This window comes from Epinephelus lanceolatus, chromosome 8, assembly GCF_041903045.1.
Source record: "Epinephelus lanceolatus isolate andai-2023 chromosome 8, ASM4190304v1, whole genome shotgun sequence".
Taxonomy (NCBI): domain Eukaryota; kingdom Metazoa; phylum Chordata; class Actinopteri; order Perciformes; family Serranidae; genus Epinephelus; species Epinephelus lanceolatus.
This window is the reverse complement of record NC_135741.1, coordinates 28,009,422-28,029,653: the sequence shown is the minus strand read 5'-3', so window position 1 is coordinate 28,029,653 and position 20,232 is coordinate 28,009,422. Positions and strand designations below refer to the sequence as shown.

At 40.3% G+C, this 20,232-nt stretch overlaps 1 protein-coding gene across 1 annotated transcript; it reads left to right on the top strand.

Annotated features, from left to right (window-relative positions):
• Positions 1–11,541: 11,541 nt before the first annotated feature.
• edn3b (endothelin 3b) lies at positions 11,542–17,867 on the top strand. The gene is made up of 4 exons (XM_033628300.2): positions 11,542–11,969; positions 12,058–12,262; positions 16,600–16,758; positions 16,951–17,867. The coding sequence occupies exons 1-4, from the start codon at positions 11,930–11,932 to the stop codon at positions 17,003–17,005; spliced, it is 459 nt and encodes a 152-aa protein (XP_033484191.1). The 5' UTR covers positions 11,542–11,929; the 3' UTR covers positions 17,006–17,867.
• The last annotated feature ends 2,365 nt before the right edge of the window (positions 17,868–20,232 follow it).

The following is a 20,232-nucleotide window of genomic DNA, read 5'->3' as shown; positions in this document are numbered from 1 at the left end:
GTGATAGACCCATGCGATTACCAAAAGTATCAAATGGTAAATGTCATATCAACACACACAGTAACATTATTTTACATTTCCTTTTTTATTTTTTATATGTGTTTCTAAATATTTAAAGCCGAATGTGATCCACCAATAACATAATACAAAAACAGAACATCAACATTTATAGATTTATGTGGCGAACATTGAACTCCTGTATGTAATTTAAGATAACAAAACATATGAGAGACAAATGGCCCAGTGATTGCACCCAGAGATTTACCATAACAGGAATATTATGAAAAACAACAGTCGAGAGTGGACAGCGCTGGATCGTTACTTCACCTCTGACCTCTGAAGGTTAAAGAACTCTCTACGGCACACTGCCCTAAGTACTCAACCTCTCACACATTAGCTAATAATTAATGGCATGTATCATTTACTTTTTTTTTAGTGGCAGGGGCCGGCCTCATTTTGGTGTACATTACTTTTGTGGAGGAAATTAGCTGGTGCGTGTCTCGTTAATCCTTTGGTTTGCTGTTTATGTGATAAAACAATGGTGGGTTGAGGTACAGGGTAGAGGATTATTCCATTTTCTTAATGATGAAGCATAATAACTGCTCCATCTATACCCAGTGCATAAAAACATTACATGTATTGCTTTGAACTGCTGGATGTCAGTTCGGTAAAAGGAGCTTACATCTGAGTCAGATTCCTGAACAAAGCCAAATAAATGGGTAGATTACCGTCTCCTGTGCTGTTTCTGTGCCTTTTTTTCTTCTTCAGCCACCCACCACTAGTCAAACAATCAAGCGTACTTTAACTCTGACATAAATAATCACAACAGGCTAGAGTTAAGAGGGCTTTAAATTGAATATGGTTTGGCTACCTACCGAGGTGTCCGCAGAAGTAAAGAACATAAGCCAGAACTTCTCAGTGTAATAACAGGATCGCTTTACTAACTGAGCCAGAATCCTGTTTCAAAACTTCCCTATGCATATGAGCTGTGGGAAACAACTGCTTTTTAAGGGTAATTTCATGAAAATAACAGCAAACACGAAACAAAACATATAATTGAAGAACTGATTTTCTACAAACATATAGGAATTCGGTAGTATTTCTGATGATAGCAAAGATGAAGAACAGAAATGAGGCAGTGCAGTGATGATATATCTATATCAAAAACAGCTGGCTATAAGATGGCATCCGTTTCTTTCAAATTTCATCAACATCATCTGCTTGGGCAAGCATCAGAGAAGAAAAATTTACTCTTCCTTTGATCATGTTTGCTGCAGCAGAGCTCTACACGCATCTTTATATAGTCTCCAAAAAACACTCAACTAAAATTTCTATCTCCTATCAGCTGTGCATGTCATATCTAATGATGGTCGGATGGAATAAACAAAAATGTGATTGCAGCAATCAGTCAAAATATCAAGCTTTGGCATGTGGGTGATTAATAAATGATGGAGTATCCAAATACATTTATATCACATTTTCCTGAAACCTTATCTTTAAATAAGTGAAAAAGTACTGTGACAAATTCAATAAAATCAGAGCTTAATGATGGAAAGAAACTTGTGTTTAAAGGTCACCCATGTATCTAAGCCAAAAGTTGACATTTCTCAGCTGCTCACAGTTATTCAGATATTTCTAATGTTGCAGAAAGAAAGAGATTTCAGCCAACAACACCACGCCCTTGTTCTTAAACACAACATAGTAAAGTTACTGCTTTATCCCTGCATTAAAATGCTATTGCTTTCAATGCCAGGAATTTACATTTACGTCACCTCTACAAATTCCATGTTCAAATTCAGTGCTGTATGTTTCATGAGAGACAGTGGTTTAGTCCTTAAGAATTCCCCCCTCCCCTTTGTCTTTCAGAACCTAGCCTCTGTAAAACTCTGTATCTTAAGCCCTATAATCAGTTAAACCATAGGTGCCGATCAGGCCGACCTCTCTGCAAGTTTTTATTGTGAGGCAGATTTCCTGCATTTGTGCTTGTGCAAATGTTTATGGTTTGGCAGTCATCCCTTCAGAGAATTTATATCAGTAGTAGCTGCACCTATTATGCTTATCTTTTTGGCTGACCAAATATGTTTTGTTCCTCATGCAACATGAAAAAAACAAACCAGTATCCTGGAATCCAAATTGTTTTTAAAGGATTAACCCCATGGGTTTAAAATTAACTTCCAAATTTATTTTCCTATTTAAGTGGTCATTTTAAATCTAGATTTTTCTTTAGAAAGCCCTCAATAACTGGCTCAGTTTGACAATGCTGATTTTGCCATGGTGTGGGATTTGCATAAATCTCAACATCACTACTTACTGTGAAGCATCCCGCAAGGCATACAATTCCCAGTAGGTGATAATCATCAGTCCCGGTGAACTATTTGCTCCTTAATGGCAACCACAAAGCAGGAAATCTGTGGTATCCAGGGGCATCAGCTGTTACTCATAATGGAGGCATCTCTCTGAGTTACAGCGATAATCCTCACCTTGGAATGATGTGCTGTATGGTGGAAAGTTCAGCTCGGTCGTAAATGTTTCTGTTCAAAGCACCTCTCCACATAAAGAGGAAACATGCCTGGTATGTCACAGATCAGGTCAAGGAAGCAAACGTAAGTAAGGATGAAGCTTTGAAGCACAAAAGGGCAAAAGAGGCCATTGCCATTGAGTTGATAAATGCCATCTGTACACTATAATTTGCAAGGAAATGGCAGTTTGAGGTCCAACCCACCATTGGCACATGACAGATCAGTGCCGTCCTGCGTATCATCATTCTGTATACTTAACAACAAGTTAAGAGTTTGAACATGACTGACAAAATGTCAGAAAATTATTGTCTTTATAAAAGGCGTTTTCAAGTGTCTGTGTGCAGTAGTATCCTCTAATTTAATCTAATTGAGTATGTCCCACTGATAAATACAGGAAGTGATAAACATGATCCTGGTCTTTAAGGGGGAAGGGCAGAAATACAGAGCAGGTAGTGTGGCTTTTTCTATTGACAAAAAAAAAAAACTTTTCATGTAACAGTGGCTCTGTATCGCAGTGGAAATCAACTTCCTTTCTGTGCTTGATTTTTTTCCCCTAATCAGTGTGAAGAGCTGTTTTATATCTCAGTTCCTCGTGTTAATTTCAATGGGCTTACACTTCTGCAGCCTCTGAGATGTTAATGCCACCTGTTTATTGTTTCTATGCTCCCTACCTCAGTAGCTCCAAAGCACTCCGGGGGTAATGACTCCGCAAATCCCCAGGTTCTGCACACCCTAAATGTTTTCTGCTAAAACATGAGGGGAGGCCAAGAAAAACAGGACAGAGTGGTAGCTGGAATCCTCCTGAAATGTAGTACATTCCCACGTCTCCCAGAATATCTGAGAATCCGCCGCAATGAGTTTCCCTCCGCTATGCGGTAATCAACACTTTACAAGCAGATGTTGGCAGGCAGACAGTGGACATATCTCCATGAGTGGATAATTGGCAGGCAGAATGTGGACATATCTCCATGAGTGAATAATGAGACAGTAGGCCCCTGAGCACAAATATGCAAAGGGCCCCACCAGGAGCAATGGCTGTTTTTGTCTCTTTGTAGTCCTTATGCATCTTTTTGTAGTTTTGTGTCCGCTTGAGGTTGTTCTGTGTCTTTTTGTAGTCATTTGGGGCTGGTTGACGTAGTTCTATGTGTTACTGAGGTCATTTTTTGTCTCTTTGAAGCAATTTTGTGGATTTTGTTTTTTTTGACGTTTTGTGTTACTTTGTATCAATCAATCAATCAATCAATCAATCAATCAATTTTATGTATAAAGCCTAATATCACAAATCACAATTTGCCTCAGAGGGCTTTACAGCATACAACATCCTTCTGTCCTTAGGACCCTCGCAGCGGATAAGGAAAAACTAATAAAAAACCTTTAATGGGGAAAAAAAAACCAGTAGAAACCTCAGGAAGAGCAGCTGAGGAGGGATCCCTCTTCCAGGATGGACAGATGTGCAACAGATGTCATACAGAACAGATCAACATGATGAATTAATACTAATCTGTATGACACAATAAGACAGAAGGGGAGACAGAAAGAGAGACAGAGACAGAGAGAGAGGGATGCAGGACAGACGGTAATGACAGTAGCTTACAACAACATTAATTAGAGTAATAATATTATAATTCTAATTCCGGCTATTATGGTACAATATGTAGAAAGTATATATTAATATCTGATAGTATACATATGTGACAATAATCATATGTGTATACTAACAGTAGAAGTATGACTAATGATAACAGCAGCAGCAGGAGGCATCTGGCAGGACCACAGCAGCAGCACAACCACACACGTCACACCATCCAGGCACCACTGCGATATGAGTTAACCTGAGAGACAGTTGAGCACAAAGGCTCCGGAGAATAGGCCGAGTTAGTGACATGCAGTACAACCGAGTTAGCAACATGCAGTAACAGGATATGAGTGTTAGCAAAAGAGAGAGAGAGAGGGAGAGAGAGAGAGAGAAGGAGAGAAGGTGCTTGGTGTATTATAGGAGGTCCCCCGGCAGACTAAGCCTAAGTCAGCCTAACTAGGGGCTGGTACAAGGCAAGCCTGAGCCAGCCCTAACTATAAGCTTTATCAAAAAGGAAAGTCTTAAGTCTAGTCTTAAATGTGGAGACGGTGTCTGCCTCCCGGACCGTAACAGGAAGATGATTCCACAGGAGAGGAGCCTGATAGCTGAAGGCTCTGGCTCCTGACCTACTTTTGGAGACTTTAGGGACCACAAGTAGCTTTCTAGTAATTTTGTGTCTCCTTGTCGTTGTTTGTCTTTTGTAGTCTTTTTTGGTTTCTTTTAGGTAATTTTGTGTCTTATTGAGGTCATTTGGTGTCTCTTTTGTTGTTTTATGTCTCTTTGTTGTCGTTTTGTGTGTCATTGTGGTTGTTCTGTCTTTGTGTAGTTTTTGATTTCCTTGAGGGCATTTTTTGTCTCGTGAAGGTAATTTTGTGTCTCTTTGTACTCATTTGGTGTCTCTTTGTGGTTGTTTTGTCTTTTTGTAGTCATTTTTGGTTTCTTTGGTGTCATTTTCTATCTTATTGATGTAATTTTGTGTCTCTTTGTAATCATTTTTTGTCTCTTTGTGGTTGTGTGGTGTTTCTTCATAGTCATTTTGTGTCTCTTTGTGGTTGTTTTGTCTTTTAGTAGTTGTTATTGTTTTCTTGAGGGCATTTTGTATCTTATTAAGGTAATTTTGTGTCTCTTTGTAATCATTTTGTGTCTCTTTGTGGTTGTGTTGTGTCTCTTCATAGTCATTTTATGTCTCTTTGTGGTTGTTTTGTATATGTTATTAGTCATTTTGTGTCTTTTTGTGGTTCTCCAGCCCATAGTGTCTCTTTGCAGTTACTTTGCATCTATTTGTGATCATTTTGAGTCTGTTCTTGGTTGGTATGTATTAATTGGACATTTGAGATTTTGCAAGTGAAGGCCAGGGGACCCCCTGACACTTTGGGCCCCTGTGCCTGGTAAGTGCGTTCAGTAATCCATCCATGAGTGTATATGCTGACATATGACATATCAGTTCTCTATTGGCAAAACATGGTAGGCGTACAGAGGATTTTTATAATGGCAATACTAATGAACATGAGGTTAAAAAACTTAGGTTGTAAAATGTGCTGCATAATGAAATGAAAAAATAACGTGAGGGAGATCTAATGAAACGAGGCCTTTTATTTACCTCAATCCGTTTTATTGCCTTGATCAGTTTTGCCAAACTAATGTATCCATGGAAATGTTTTTATTGTGCATTTACATTTTTGAGTGTAAATAACCATCTGTTATCATATGAATTCTCACTGCAGTATCAGATTAACCAGACTAGGTCCTTCACAGAAGCAACAAGAATGATACCTTGAAAGCATGCATGTGTCATGTGACCTCTTCCCCACACATGGTCAATCTGCTTTAAGTGTTCTGTCTCAACAACTCTGGTCAGGAGAAAGAAAACAGAATATGGTCTCCATTTATCTGGAATTCTCTCTTTTTCCTAGCTTGGGGAATGTGCCAGGGAATTGGGGTATGGCACAAAACTCAGGCCTTGGGGAATTTGGGAAGAAAGCAGAGGGCATTCATGAGTCAGACAGATTTAGGTTTACTGGATGCCTCAGTAGCAAAGTACAAATCCAGGACACTTGCTGTATATAACCCAGGGAATGAGAAGGTAAACGGCATGGCCAAATCTTCTAAATAAAAGCCACAATCTTTCCATAACAGTTTGTATTGGTTTCATGTCAGTGCATTTGCCTTTTCTATGTTTAAAGTTTATCTGTGTGTGTGTATGAGGATGTATACTTCAAACTCAGCAGGAAAGACTTTTATCTCAAATGCTTACATTTGGATTTGCATGCTACATCTATCAGTTAATCTTTGCATAATTATGTCCACATGAGATGGAGAAATAGTATTGTCAGACAAGAATATTACAGGTTTCCTCTGTTCCAGTCTTTTATGGCAGTCTAGTGTTTGATATAATGACCGCCCCAGGAGGCAACACAAAGTAAAAGGAAATTGGAGTTGGAAGCTCAGTGAGTTAAGTTTGTTTTCATAACAGTGATCTGAGAACTGTAGGTGCACCCTCATAAAACCTCCTGCTGGCCTTTTTTCACTTTTCCTATGTGTACACAATGTTCACACAAATTCCTGCAGGCGTTCCAATTCAGCCTCTATCATTCCCTCAGCCAGCATACACAAACTCATATCCCACAGTGGTTGGATCAATTAAAATGAGTTACATTGAATTTTAAACAACTTCAAAATAATTTGACCAACATTTTATTGACACCCTCTTGGGTTTCAGGATGTTGTAAATGTCCCTTTAAAAATTTAACTTGCAGTCCTGTAGTGCCAGGAGGCGGGCAGGGCTGGGTTCCTTATGTAATCTGATTGGCATTTTATGTGGGTGCAAATCAGTCACTGACTCCTTGCGGTCTATGTCTCACATATATCATGAAACACCTCATATTCTTTTGCTTGTCAGCTTGTCTGGCCGCAAGTAAGAGAAACACATGCTAAATCTTATTGAAGTCAGGTGATCGGCGTGATTGGTCAATATTGTTTAGACTTAAAAAACACATTGGTTGTGTGGCCAATGCTGAGGGTTATTGTCCTGCAGCGTGACTTCCTCCTCCTTAATGTCTGAGAGATGAGGCAGTGTGCCCTGAATTATGAGCTTTTTATCCCCCCATGCTTTTCACTTCAAGTTCAAGTTCAGGTAATTTATCATATGCACAACATTTAAAGGAAAGCAGTCGTCTCCGAAGCTGTCCCTGAACCTGGTGGCACCAAACTGGATGCTGTTGTACCATCTGTGTCTGGTGATTGGGGTCTTTGATAATATTTTCAACTTCAACTTCTACACCCTGCTCCGCTGGGTGTAGAAGACCTTCATGGATGGCAGTTCCACCCTAATGTGCTGGGCAGTTTTCATCACCTTATGTCATGCCTTAGGGTAGAGGGTGGTGCAACTGCCACACCAGGTGGTGAGGCAGCCTGTCATGATACTCTCGATGGTGCATCTATAGAAGATGCAGAGTATCCTGGAGTACATGTTGACTGTCCTCAGCCTGGGGAGGAAGAAGAGCTGTTGTCTTGCAATCTCGGTGATGACTGCAAGACATCTTATTTGAACCCAGAGGAACCTGAAACTGGTGACTCTCTCCACTGTAGTCCTGTGATGGAGATGAGGGCATGTCCTTCTCCCTCTTGCTTCCCACAGCACACAATTAGCTCCTTAGCTTTGTTGATGTTGAGATGAATGTTGTTGTCCTGGCACCAAGATGTCAAGGCTCTGATCTCGTCTCTGTAGGATGTCTGGCTGCTTGAGCTGTTTTGGAGCTGCCTGTGTGGCCATGCAATCATCATACTGAAACAAGATGATCTTTGTCTCATCTGTCCAAAAACCTGTGAAATTGTTTTTGTATTATTTACAGGGGTCTTGTGAAATTTTGCTGGTGTTTTTGGCACACCTCTGCCTGCATCCTGGAGTGTTCTTCATCTGTGGGACAGGTAGTCCAATTCCGCTGTCCACTATGCCAGTCCTCTGTGAGCTACCAGGTCCTTGTCAAGTGATGATTTCATATTCCTGAACCGAAGAATTCAACACAGATGATCATTTTGGCTGACTGATGAATTAAGATTGTTCGGCCTCACAATGGAAAGTTTCACTGGCATTGACTCTTATTTTGTCAAAAGCTGTTGAAAGGCAACATCTGAATCCAAAGGCAAAACACCCCAGGATCAACTGCAGACCTTTGTGCAGATTAGTGTAATGATGAAGAGAAACTTCAGCAGGAACTCATACAACTATATTTGGGAATCTTATGGATGAAAAGAAAGAAAGAAAGAAAGAAAGAAAGAAAGAAAGAAAGAAATAGGCCTATAGTCACTCCCCTGAGCCTGTGTCCTTGTTCCCAAAATAATGATAAAGATTTGTAGAGACTCTGGCTTTCTGTAAAGTCTAATTGTAGTCATTAGTCACTGAAAAAACTTTTAGACAATCACACTAAAAGTCAACAGCCATTTACTATAAAAACAGGCCCAGCCCCCAGAGACCTCTAATAAACTACAGATTTTCCTGCCACAGTATATCAATTACATTTTATTTTTTTATGACACCATTTAAAAGCAAAATTAACTTATACTGTATATTCCCACAGTTAAGAAAACAATGTGCACAATACTAAAACAGAAATGCAAGTAAAAAAATTAACCATAACTGCTTAAACATCATCTGACCATGATTAATGAGAAACTTGAAACACTTTGCATATAGCCTATAGCTCTCCCTAAAAACAAACAAAGTAATATTGCAGATGGACTGTTGAGGGAAATCAATCCTTTTGGCAGCAGCACTGTGTCAATGGCCTTGGGGCGATTTTGTCCAGATCAGAAGGGTTACAAACCTCAAAACCATAACTGCCGGAAAGTAATAATAGATCGACCCTGTAACCTTGGAAACTGTTCCATGAGTTTATCCTCAGAAATGATGAGAGCCTTTACATGTTCTCAAAACAGTTCCTCTGGGTCACTGTAGCACTGACCCTTCAGTCTCCACTGTCCAGGCATGTTAGGTAAAAGTACCTTCATTAAGGAACTTGAGAGGCAGCCCCTCATCTTTACCTTAGGGGCAAGCTGTAATTATTCCCAAACTGACTCTTCTATAACAGACAGGTGCTCATTTATAGGTGTTTGCATAACCCCATTTTCCACATTCCCATTTTGGAGCATCTGTGATTACAGATGTGAGGTGTGTTTGTGCATGTGCTGCGTGCACCTGTGCTTTTAATTCTCTGTTGATGCAGTGAAATGGATAGAGTCCTATCTCACTATAAGAAGACAATGTACTAGAGTTGGGAACAGGACCTCGTTGTTTATTGATTGCTCTGTTGGTGTTCCACAAGGCTCAATCTTGGGACCTCTTTTGTTTAGTCCATATATTAATGATCTGCCACCCCTGAAGTAAAAAACCCAAATGTACACAAATGACATGGTCATCCTCGCACATGGGAAAGACAGATGTGAAATGGCAGTTAAATTAACAGCAGCAATAGCCAAAATTTCCAGCTGACTGTCTGAGTGTGGCCTGACCTACATGTAGGTAAAACTGCTTGGATGTATTTTTATATTAGGAAAAAAAGAGGTCAGCCAGATTGTAAAAGGAGGAAGGATCCAGACTGTGTCACATTTTAAATATCTAGGAATAAGTACTGATTTATAGCTGACTTTTAAGAGGCATGTGAAGCAGGTGTGCAAAACTGTAAAATTCAATTTAAGGAACTTTAGGTTTATTCGAAACCAACTCCCCTTAGATGCGGCAAAAATATACATGCATTCAATGATTTTTTCACATATTTCATACTGCATTACAAGCTGGTCATAAGCTGGAAAACAACACTAGCTCCACTGCAAAGACTTTACAAACAAACACTCAAGGTACTGGACAAAAAAAATATTTTTTATTTAATCTAAATCTATCACCACTGTGACATCATTATTTTTTTTATTTTTTTCCTTTCATTTTTTTCCCCTTTTTTTCCCCCTTTTTTCTCACTCTCACTGTGACATCATTCAAAGCAACACATTCTCACTCTGACCTCGTCACATATTGACATTTGGCCATGGACTTTCCACGTCCTCATGCAACGTGCAAGGTACCCTGGGTGCGTTTGTTGTTGACGTTCTGGGACACTGTGTCAAGCTCTGCCTGTTACATGCATTGTCTTCTTTCAAAATACACTTCTGTTTTCAGAGTAAATTTAACGTTTACATACAGTCTCTTTCAAAATAAAAGTACTTTGTCAGCACAACACCGCAATTTTTTTCCTTCAACAACTAATGCTCGTAGTTGGGTTTAGGTAACAAAAACACGTAGTTAGGTTTAGGAAAAAAATAACAGGGTTTAGCTTTAGAATCTTACAGGACAAAAACACCACTCTCCCGGGTGAAAGTCCGTGTTTGTTACACCCATCCACCGCCCTTCCCACCTGCCCCATTTGGACTTTCGCCACCTTAACTTTTGTCCTTGTCCCACCGTGTTTCTCCCTGACACTGCTGGACCAAGGCAAAACAAAACTATAACGGCAACCTGCCACGTATCATGCTGACAATAAAGGATGGCTTTTTTCCTTGCTGGATTTTGATGACTTCGGAGTGAGACCAAGCTCTTCAAAGGCATAACCTACTGACCTTTGACAGCTTTTGGTGCCTTGCTGATGCCAGTCTAGTGTACAAAGTGATTAATGATCTGGCTGCTCCTCCATTAAAAGAGTTCATACAACTGCGCTCAGACAATGGGAGGACATCTATGGATGACCAACAGAGGCGACTGTGCAGTTTGGTGAATCAGTCTTCGGTCTTTGTTAGAGCTACAGACTATTGGAACTCAGTACCAAGTGAGATAAGACTTTGCTGGTTTTAAATTCAGGATAAAATCACGGCTAAATGAACTGAAACACTTGATATAACAATATGAAATCTTCATGCAAGTTCTATTGTTGTTGCTGTTTTTATTGTTGCGATGACCTGATGGTGTGTTGTCTTGCTATTGTTATTGCTGAAGCCATTGTGTCATGAACATGTTCTATTTTGTAACTGTGTTTTTTTATATAATAGTGTCTTTTAGCAGAGGAGTTATTTTCTGTTTCCTGCCCAGGGACTACAGATAAAAAGTAGCGGTGCATTGTCCCTGTTAAATAAATAAAATAAATGAATAATAATCAAATAATTAAGTGTTTGTAAGTAGGCTAAATTCTAAAAGAGATAAATGCCTCATCATCATAAAGTTGGGTTAATGTGTAGTGTTTAAGACAATATAAAGGTCTATGCTGTTAAAGTGTTGCTGACTGATAACTTTTATTATCTTTAAACAAGACAAGTCTCCTATATTTTAGGTTACACATAGTTATGCAACAGCAGGAACTCAAGTAGTTCATCTCAGTGCACACACACGGTGCATTTGACTAAGTGGTTGTTATGGCAGGCGTGGGCGTGTACCCAAGCCTCTCCAAAGCTCTCTACCTTTGATTCCGGGCGTTTAGACAGAGAAGTCGTTAGAGGAGCATCGTATCTGTCTGTGCGCTCCACAGATCGTCTCTACACAGCGCCGTGTGACTGGAGAGCAATTTGTTTTACGGGAAACCGCAGTTTCCTCTCACCCCGGTGTGCGTGCTACAGGTGTGATTTACGACGACACGCCATAAATATGAAAGGAAGCGCGCGACAAACATCCTCTGATCCGTTATTTGACGCGTGGACCGTATGAGATGAACTGCACGTGGACATCGACGCTCAAGTTAATGGATTTTTACTCGGTGCTGGAGGGAGATTAATTTGACAAGTGCGCTGCATCCTCATCGGGCTATGATTCACTTTGGGAATATCTGACATAACAAGGATACTATCCATCCTCGCCGAAATGATGCTTTTCAAAATCTTGGCGTTAATTCTCTTACAGGGTACGTTTACTGTCGGCAACTAAACTACTCATTCATTTATTAACTTGGTCATCACTTTTTTTCCTAACATGTTTCTCTGCTACACAAGGTGCCTTCACGGTCACATCCGAGGTCAGCCCCGGTGGTCTCCCAGCCTCCAGCAGGGTGATTGGCACCGGGAGACCCGCGGGTTCACAGCTGTCTGAGGCAGCAGAGGGAAAGTCCAGGTCTAAGCGCTGCACCTGTTATTCCTACAAGGATAAAGAGTGCGTCTACTACTGCCACTTGGATATCATCTGGATCAACACTCCCGAGTAAGATATGCTCTGTTCACTTAAAACAAGAACATCTTTAATTCTCCTGTGATCCACCCGGACGTGCTACTATATTGTGCAAGCATCTCCGGGCTTGCACAATATCTTTTTTTTTTTTTGTCAGTGGGGATTAGAAGCTGCTATTAAGAATATTTAAAACGCAGATTGGCATGTGGCTGGTTTGTCAATAAGCCAACACAGTGTAGCAAGTCACGCCCGGTAAATGCTTCCCTGGGGCGCCAGACGCAGTCACGGTTCAAGTGATGGCAAGCCCAGCACAATCTAACTCACTCTATAAGGTCACAGTCTAAAAACACATAGGTGGAGATTATTATTGCAACCTCTAATTATGTGTTTTAAACACACAAAAATGTTAATCTAATAGTAAGAAGAATAAGCATAAAGATAAAAAGGCTACAATCTGTGCTCCTGTGCCCCTGGCAAAACTGAATCAGAATGCGGAAATTAGGTTGCATTTGTGACAGCTTGATGTCTTAATCAGTGGTTCTTGCACCATGATCGAAAGACTTACTCCAGTTGCGCATGCTTCAAATGCACCGGTATTGTGTCTAAATCCATGGTTTATAATAAAAAACAATGTAATTATGAATGGTATATGTTAAAGGGTACTCAAAGGCACTTTTTACAGTAATAACCACAGTAACAAAGCAGTAAAAGCATTAACAGTTTAAAACCAACTAGCCTATAACAATGAAAAAAGGAAGGGGCGACTAATACTTCACAGATTATAGGATTTAAATAGACAGGTTTTGAGTGCGGTTTTGACAGGGGGGAGTGAGGGAGATGTCTGAGGAATGTCTGAGCATGGGCCGATTATGAGACAAGCCCCTGGGCATATGTAAAAGACCCCAACGCCTCTGCCACCATTCACAGGAGCACGGCATACAGACTTTGTGTCATTTTTTAGGGTATTTTTTGTATGTCTTTGTAGTTCCTTTGCATCTCTTTATTGAATCACTTCGTGGTCAGTATGTGTTTGAGTTGCATTTCGCAGGTGAAAGCCAGAAGGGCCCCTTGCACTTTGGGCCCCTCGACCTGTGCCTGGTCAGCCCATTCAGTAATCCATCCAAAGTCGAATCCTGTTTCTAAGCACTCACAAGTTTGAGGCAAACATGAACAAGAATCATTGATAACAGATGTAGCAACTGGATAACTTCTCTGTCATGAGCTGAGCAGTTAAAATACTAGAAGGATTAAGTTGTGACACTGAATCGACCGAGATCAGAGACATCTGGCTTACAAACCTAGTAGTCTAAAGGGGCTGATGAGGTCAGCGTTCACTTGGGCTGGATGTGTTTAGATGGAGTTTTAATGTGTTGTGGTGTGAATTTGTGTTAAACTGGATTGTTTTGTTGATGCTCTTTAGTCTGCTTTTAGACAAAACTGAAAGAATTCATTAAAAATAAATAAATAAATAACTCACAATTTAGATTAATTAGCTTTTTCTTTAGAGAGAGACAGAGCTGACCTGTGGCGTAAACAGCTTATGCTGTCGTGTATGTACAAACACTGAAGAGGGCAATATAATTAAGGCGTTATTGATAATTTTGTGCCCCTAACGCAGTCATGATCTGAACCCCAAAAGCCAGGGGCCTGTCCAGACGTACACCAACTGCACATCATGAGTTATTTATGTTAGCTCTGCAGGTGAAGAAAAGTAAACATGACCATTTGGAATAATCACAGTGTGCAGCCGCTTCTCACACTTGTGGCTAAGTGTGTTCAACATGTGGCCTAGCACACCGCAGATTAGTGACAATACTCTAACACATAATTTCCAACACATACTTGTTTGAAGGAATCTGTTTTTGCCACCTTGTAGCCGCATATTAAAACCACTGGCAAGACAGTAGGAAAGCATTCTTTCTTCCTCTTTCTTCCTGTGCCAACTCTGCTGTTGGCTGTTTAAACTAAACAGCGCACTTCATTATGGCTTAGCAAGTTGAGGCAAATTGACATAGTTTTAAGACTGAGTAGGATATTGAAAGTTACTGCAACATTGATATGAAAAAGGTAGGTGCGTTTTCAAATATATGCACTTATAGTGTCAGGAGCGCTGCACTGTGATAGAAGATAAACTCCCAGAATTGGCTCTTCCAGACTAAATTTTCATAAAATCTCAGCATGGAATTTCAAAGAGGGGGTATCATCTTTCAGTCATGTGAAGCCCCCCAAATGCTCCTGAGAAGCTGCTCCTTATTGGCTCACAACACTGTGGTTTAGCCTCTGTGTGTCCTTCTCTTTTGACTTCTCCCCAATACTACAATTATAATTAAAGTGCATTTACTCAGTTTGCCATATTGTTTAAAATGCAGGTTTCCAAGAAAAATTGCTCTCCTAGCCACTAGCTGATGTCAGCATTCCCCGATCCTGTTGTGATACACTGAGGCAGAACACTGATCCGCAGTTACTTCAAAATGAAAAGATATGAGTTTAAATGCCTTTCATCCTAAGGTCAAGCAGGTATACAGTCCTGTATAAACAGACCGCAGGATCAGGCAAACACATGGGAAACGGCAGGTACTCAATCATATGCAGGCAGCAGGCAGTCTGACATAATCTGGCAAATCTACGGGGGAACGTCATTTATATATTTACTGTCAGTATTTTATTTGTACTATGAAAACAGACTTGATGGATCAGGATAGTATTTTTGCCCTGGTAGGCAGACCTTTCTCTCTGCTATGCACAAATCTTGCTGGCATACTCTGATTGGTTTTAACATGCTCTCCTTCCTCTTTGGCCCTTGTAGCTCCCAAAGCCACAAACACCTTTGTATTTGTTCTCAAATCCACCACAGATTGTCGAAAACAGACAAGTGGAAAAATGAGAAAATGGAGAGCAGATAAGCAGTGGTCAGTCTTACACTAAGCACTAAAAGTGGTATCCAGATGTGGGGATTGGGTTTAGAGTCAGATATATACAGTCACAGATTCTCTGACTTTTGATTTGATCTATGGAAGATATATTTCAAGTTTATTATGCACTTTATGGCTGCCTTTGTTTTTTTCCATTTCCAGTACCCAGTGGTCACTTAACTTGAAACAAATGTTCACAGGCAAAATGTTTCATCAATAACAGAATGTAAAACAAGAGGCAGATTTAGTGAACACAAAAGTGTTTCTGGATAATAACACCAGCCTTAATGCAGATCCTTTAAATGTCTGAATGTGTGGCTTCTGAGACACCTTTTTGTAAGGTAACATTAAACAAAGAGAATGTCTGCATCATGAAATAGGCCATGTATCATGTGGGCTTTTCACTCAAATCTAAACTGCTATACAATGTGAACTTGTCAGTAGTCTCACTGTCTGGTGTCAAAATAAAATCTATATGACAACTGGATTCGAGGCTACAGAAGATTCATGTTTGAGCACTCTCTAAAAATATCACTATTAAAGGAAGAGTTCATGCCCAAAATTATCACATGTATATCAGTTACTCACACCATTTTACCTTTAACTTGCGAGGAAAACTTTTTTTTTTCCGCATGCCTTTTGGTGAACAAAGAATCCAAAAACAGAAAAAATTCTTGATGAACTGAAGTGAAAGGGGGCCACGTTTAACAACAGTGAAACTATAGCAAAACATCCGTTTATAAACTCTCACACAACTCGTCCAGTGCAGTCCAACTCTTGTACATCCAGTTGTATCCTCAGTACTTCCCAAACATGCATTTTTGCTAAAGTCATAATATGCAAAACACTTTTGCATACGTGAAAAAGCGCCTGGGCAAGCACATGCATTCAAACTTTGCTTTGCATTCCATTGAAATTCTGCCTCCCGGCTCGTTCATTGTTTAGGAGTTCTGTTGTCATTCACCCGAGCCTGTCGCATTCTGGCCAATGAATGAGCTGGGAAGCGGGATTTCAATGGAATGCAAGAGCAGAATTTAAATGCACGCGCTTGCCAAGGCGGACAACTCGTCCTGGCGCCAAACTGTTTTAGCAGAAGTGTTTTAAATAGTACGATAATTAAGCAAAAATGCATGTGTTTGGGAAGTACTGAGCATACATCTGTATAAATAAGACTTGGAATACACTGCACAAGTTCTTTGAGAGTTTGTAGATGGTTGTTTTGATGTAATTTTCGCTTCCATTTCATTAAGATTTCTTTCCGTTTTTGGGTTTCTTCTTATCCAGGTTTTCTTTACGATTTCAAGGTGACACAGCGTGAGTTACTGACATACAAATGATAATTTTAGGATAAAGTAATCCTTTAAATATTTGTTTTTGGGGTCTTTTTCTCAGTCCCCAAGAATGCGATTATCTAACATTTTTCTGAAAAACCTGGCTGTGTTTTTTTTATCTTCTCAGACGCACTGTGCCATATGGAATGTCGAGCTACAGAGGACCTCAGCGAATCAGACGTGCTGTCGGTGGACAAGCAACTGAACGCGAGGGAGCAAGGACTCAGCGCTGCGTCTGCACTGTGCTTGACGCAGACCCTCAGTGCCATGACTTTTGCATGTCAAGGTCAGTCTGTAAAAATGACATTCATTGGATCCCTTTCAGCCTCCTTAGGTATATTTACATCAACACACTGATCTAAGTATAAGTGAGGAGTGAAATGAATTAACCCTCTTGAAAAGAGGGCTTCTTACAGTAAACAAACACTGAATTAGCTGTGTAATATTACGGCTTTAATGTGAAATGTTCTCTTCAAAGCACCCTGCAGACAGTGCCAATCAGGAGTCTCCACAGAGCGCCTGGTCCTGGATGACGGTTTGGTCCCTCTCCATGGTCCACTGTTCTCCTCGGGGGAATGGACCCTTCCCTCCTCTTTGCCCCCTTCATTTGCTGTTCCACACTCTTGCCTCCACAGGTAGCACACTGCCACATTCAAGGAAAAGACTCAGGAGTTTGACACCGCAGACATTCCTCAGCATTACAACTATTGGAGCAAGTTCCATCAGGCCGAGCAGTTTCAAGAACTCTTCAGAAAATCTGGTACAGAATCCTGGAGGCTATCCCCATTTTGTTCCCTCCTGAGAGCAGCATGAGGATTACTTCCATCCTGATATAGTAGCCAATGACCTTGCATCTGTCAAGCTTGATCAGACAAACCCTTTGTTTTCGCACCTGGTAGTGTTGAGGACTGCACTTGACTCTGTCTTTCAAATGAATGAGATAAGCTAATCTAAAGGGACCAACAAAAACATTTCTATGACAATGTTGGAAAACAAAAAGCCCAACGAGGAGCCTTGGAAAGTAGGAGCAGGCATGATATTGTGATGTTTTGCCTTAAAAAATATTGAAACATGCAAACGATTAAAGGGGAAAGCCACCTGTGTTATGGGGCATATTATTGAGCTTTGGTTTATGATCCTATTTCAGTCAGTCTGGAAAGCGTTCACACCCTCACGTCACTTCTATTAGCAATAATATATCCTGCTCTTTGCAGCTCAACTATCAGTCATATTTGTCGTGCTTTTACCTCAACACCGCCGACTAACACTGACTCTAGAAACTGTATGACAGCTTAAGCTGGAGTGATCTTTATATTAAACTATCTACTATTGAGTCTTTTTCCGTGGAAGTTAATTTCATGAGGCTATGCTACTAATAAAGTTAAAAATGAGTGATTGTGATCTTTGCTTCTGGGGCCACATGTTGCCTCCCACTGACCAGGAGTGGAGTTCTTCCAGTTTTTCTCTGCTGTGTCTCCATTACTCTATTCCCCTGTCCAGTTTTTCCAGCCCTGTCACCTTGAAATTGTTATTATAAACAACTAATTTGAAACAGTCAATATGGTTTTAGGGAAATGTAAATAAGTAACAAATTCAATTTTCTATTAACATAATTAAGAAATGTTGCTAATTAACGCACATGGCAAGTCGCAAAAAAGTTAATACTGGACCTAGCAGCAAAATGTTCACTAACAACCTATGTAATTTGTCTTAACAGCATGATACATGGAAAACGGAAGGTATTTTGAAAGAACGCAATGCATGTAACAGGCAGAACTTGACTCAGCGTCCCAGAACTTCAACAACCAACACACCCAGGGTACCTGTCATGTCATATCTGGAATGTGACGAGGTAGGCGTGAGAATGTGTTGCATTGATGCATGTAATGTAGAACCAAAGTTCCCCATTGCAAGCCTTAGGCCTAGGCTGCTGGCAACAGGTGCTAAGGTTAGCACATTGAGCGGATTGGCGTGTAAATCACACCATGGCAAGCACAAATAATACCGGAAGCTGTAAGACTTGCCTGTGGGTCCCAGTCAGCTACAGCAGCAACAGAGAGAGAGTTGTGAACAGGATGAGGATGGTGTTTTGGCGTTGCGTGACTGTTGTAGGGTCTGTGAATGGAAGCACATCCAAAATGCTAAAACACATTTGACAGCATCACCCAGATGTGCCGAACACTGGGATGAGGGAAAAAAAACAACCCTTAGCCCTATCCTTATCCCGGCTGCTTTCAAGCAGCCTTAAGATGCAAGAGCAGAATGGATTTAGGACAAAATACTGAAGCAGTTGGCATTTACACTGGCATATAGCCAAGATGTGACAAAGTTTAACACTACTCCTAATGCAGAACTTTTATTTTTCAATATTCTATTTATTTTGTATTTTTAAATTTCCAAGCATAAGAGATGGGAAAATGTGTGTACAGTTAGGAAATCACTAATGCGTATGGGAGCTGATAAAAAAAGGTAACATTAGGAAAAATTATGTGCTGGGTGCGCCTAAATGAAAACGTTAGGCACAACAATACAACCACTGTCAAGAGTTGGTCTGGAGACCTGCACTCATAGTGACTACAGCATTATCATTAAAATCAATCAGTCTTTCCCTGACCTTAACCAAAGTGCTTTTGTTGCCTTAACCTAACCACAGACAGGAGTCTAGATGCTAACCTGGGATGCTGGTGTCGCAGTCCTGCACTTTGTATGCCCGCCATCCACCCAAATCACCTCCCTCAAAATCCAGCATGGTACATTAATGTAGTGTTTCATTAATTCAAATTAACTACATGTCTTAACATAATCCAGGGAGCGGTTGCATTGTCATTGCAATGTAATTGTGAATGCAATGTAGTAATTTACAAACGTAATTTCTTGGAGACAGGGTTGGTTTGTTCAATAATTTGTATGACTAATACTAAGGTAACAATTTTTTACTTGTTTATATTATTAAAATGATTGCACCTTGCTAATTTTCAATCAACAGCAGCACGAATGCTTTTGTCACAAGAATACTACAGACAAGCTTTTGTGTTGTCTCTCTTTTATGTTGGGTATTGTTGTGTCTCTCTGCACCAAGATGTACCTAATCATGCGGTAAACTCTCTAGTAAACAATCAGGAATAATGAAAACAGTAAGTGGAGAAGTATTTGTTCATGCCTGTTGGGTTGTTGCCTTTGTAGTTACGGTGCACTGAGAGCATTCCCATGAAACAGGAGTTTAATGTGCGGAGACAATTCAAGAAAACACACTCTAAGTTTGGCACAACTTTCCAGTGTGCCCTGAAGCTTAGACTGGGATTACAATTTTTCTATATTTATAGGCTATTGATTTGCCCAATTTCTTGCCAAGAATGTATCATCACTTGAAAAAACATTCATTGTTGCTAAATAGATTAATAAAAACACGGCATAGAGAATTATAGCTGTTACCTTTTTGAGCATATGCTACAGCTTGGATCAAAATGTTGACATCAAACATGTATTTCCATTCTGACAGTTTCAGTGATGTTATGTGACATAGTCATTCTGGTACAATAAAAGTAATGACTTTCCAAAAACTGCATCATGGGTCACCTTGTGCACAAGACATATATGTTGACTTCATGTAACATGAGAAACGTGTCTATGATTCAAAGATTGTCTGCACTCTGCTCTCAACTTGGAGGTGGCTGAGCCGACAGCTAACAGCACTAATAGGGCAAACAACACTGACAGATGTTAACCAGGTAGATTTTGGGGGGTGGTACCGGACGGTGGG

Coding starts and splice junctions, on each gene's coding strand:
- edn3b (XM_033628300.2), top strand. CDS start 11,930: ATGATGCTTTTCAAAATCTTGGCGTTAATTCTCTTACAGG. Junction 12,263..16,599: donor ATCTGGATCAACACTCCCGA/GTAAGATATGCT, acceptor TTATCTTCTCAG/ACGCACTGTGCCATATGGAA. Junction 16,759..16,950: donor CATGACTTTTGCATGTCAAG/GTCAGTCTGTAA, acceptor TTCTCTTCAAAG/CACCCTGCAGACAGTGCCAA.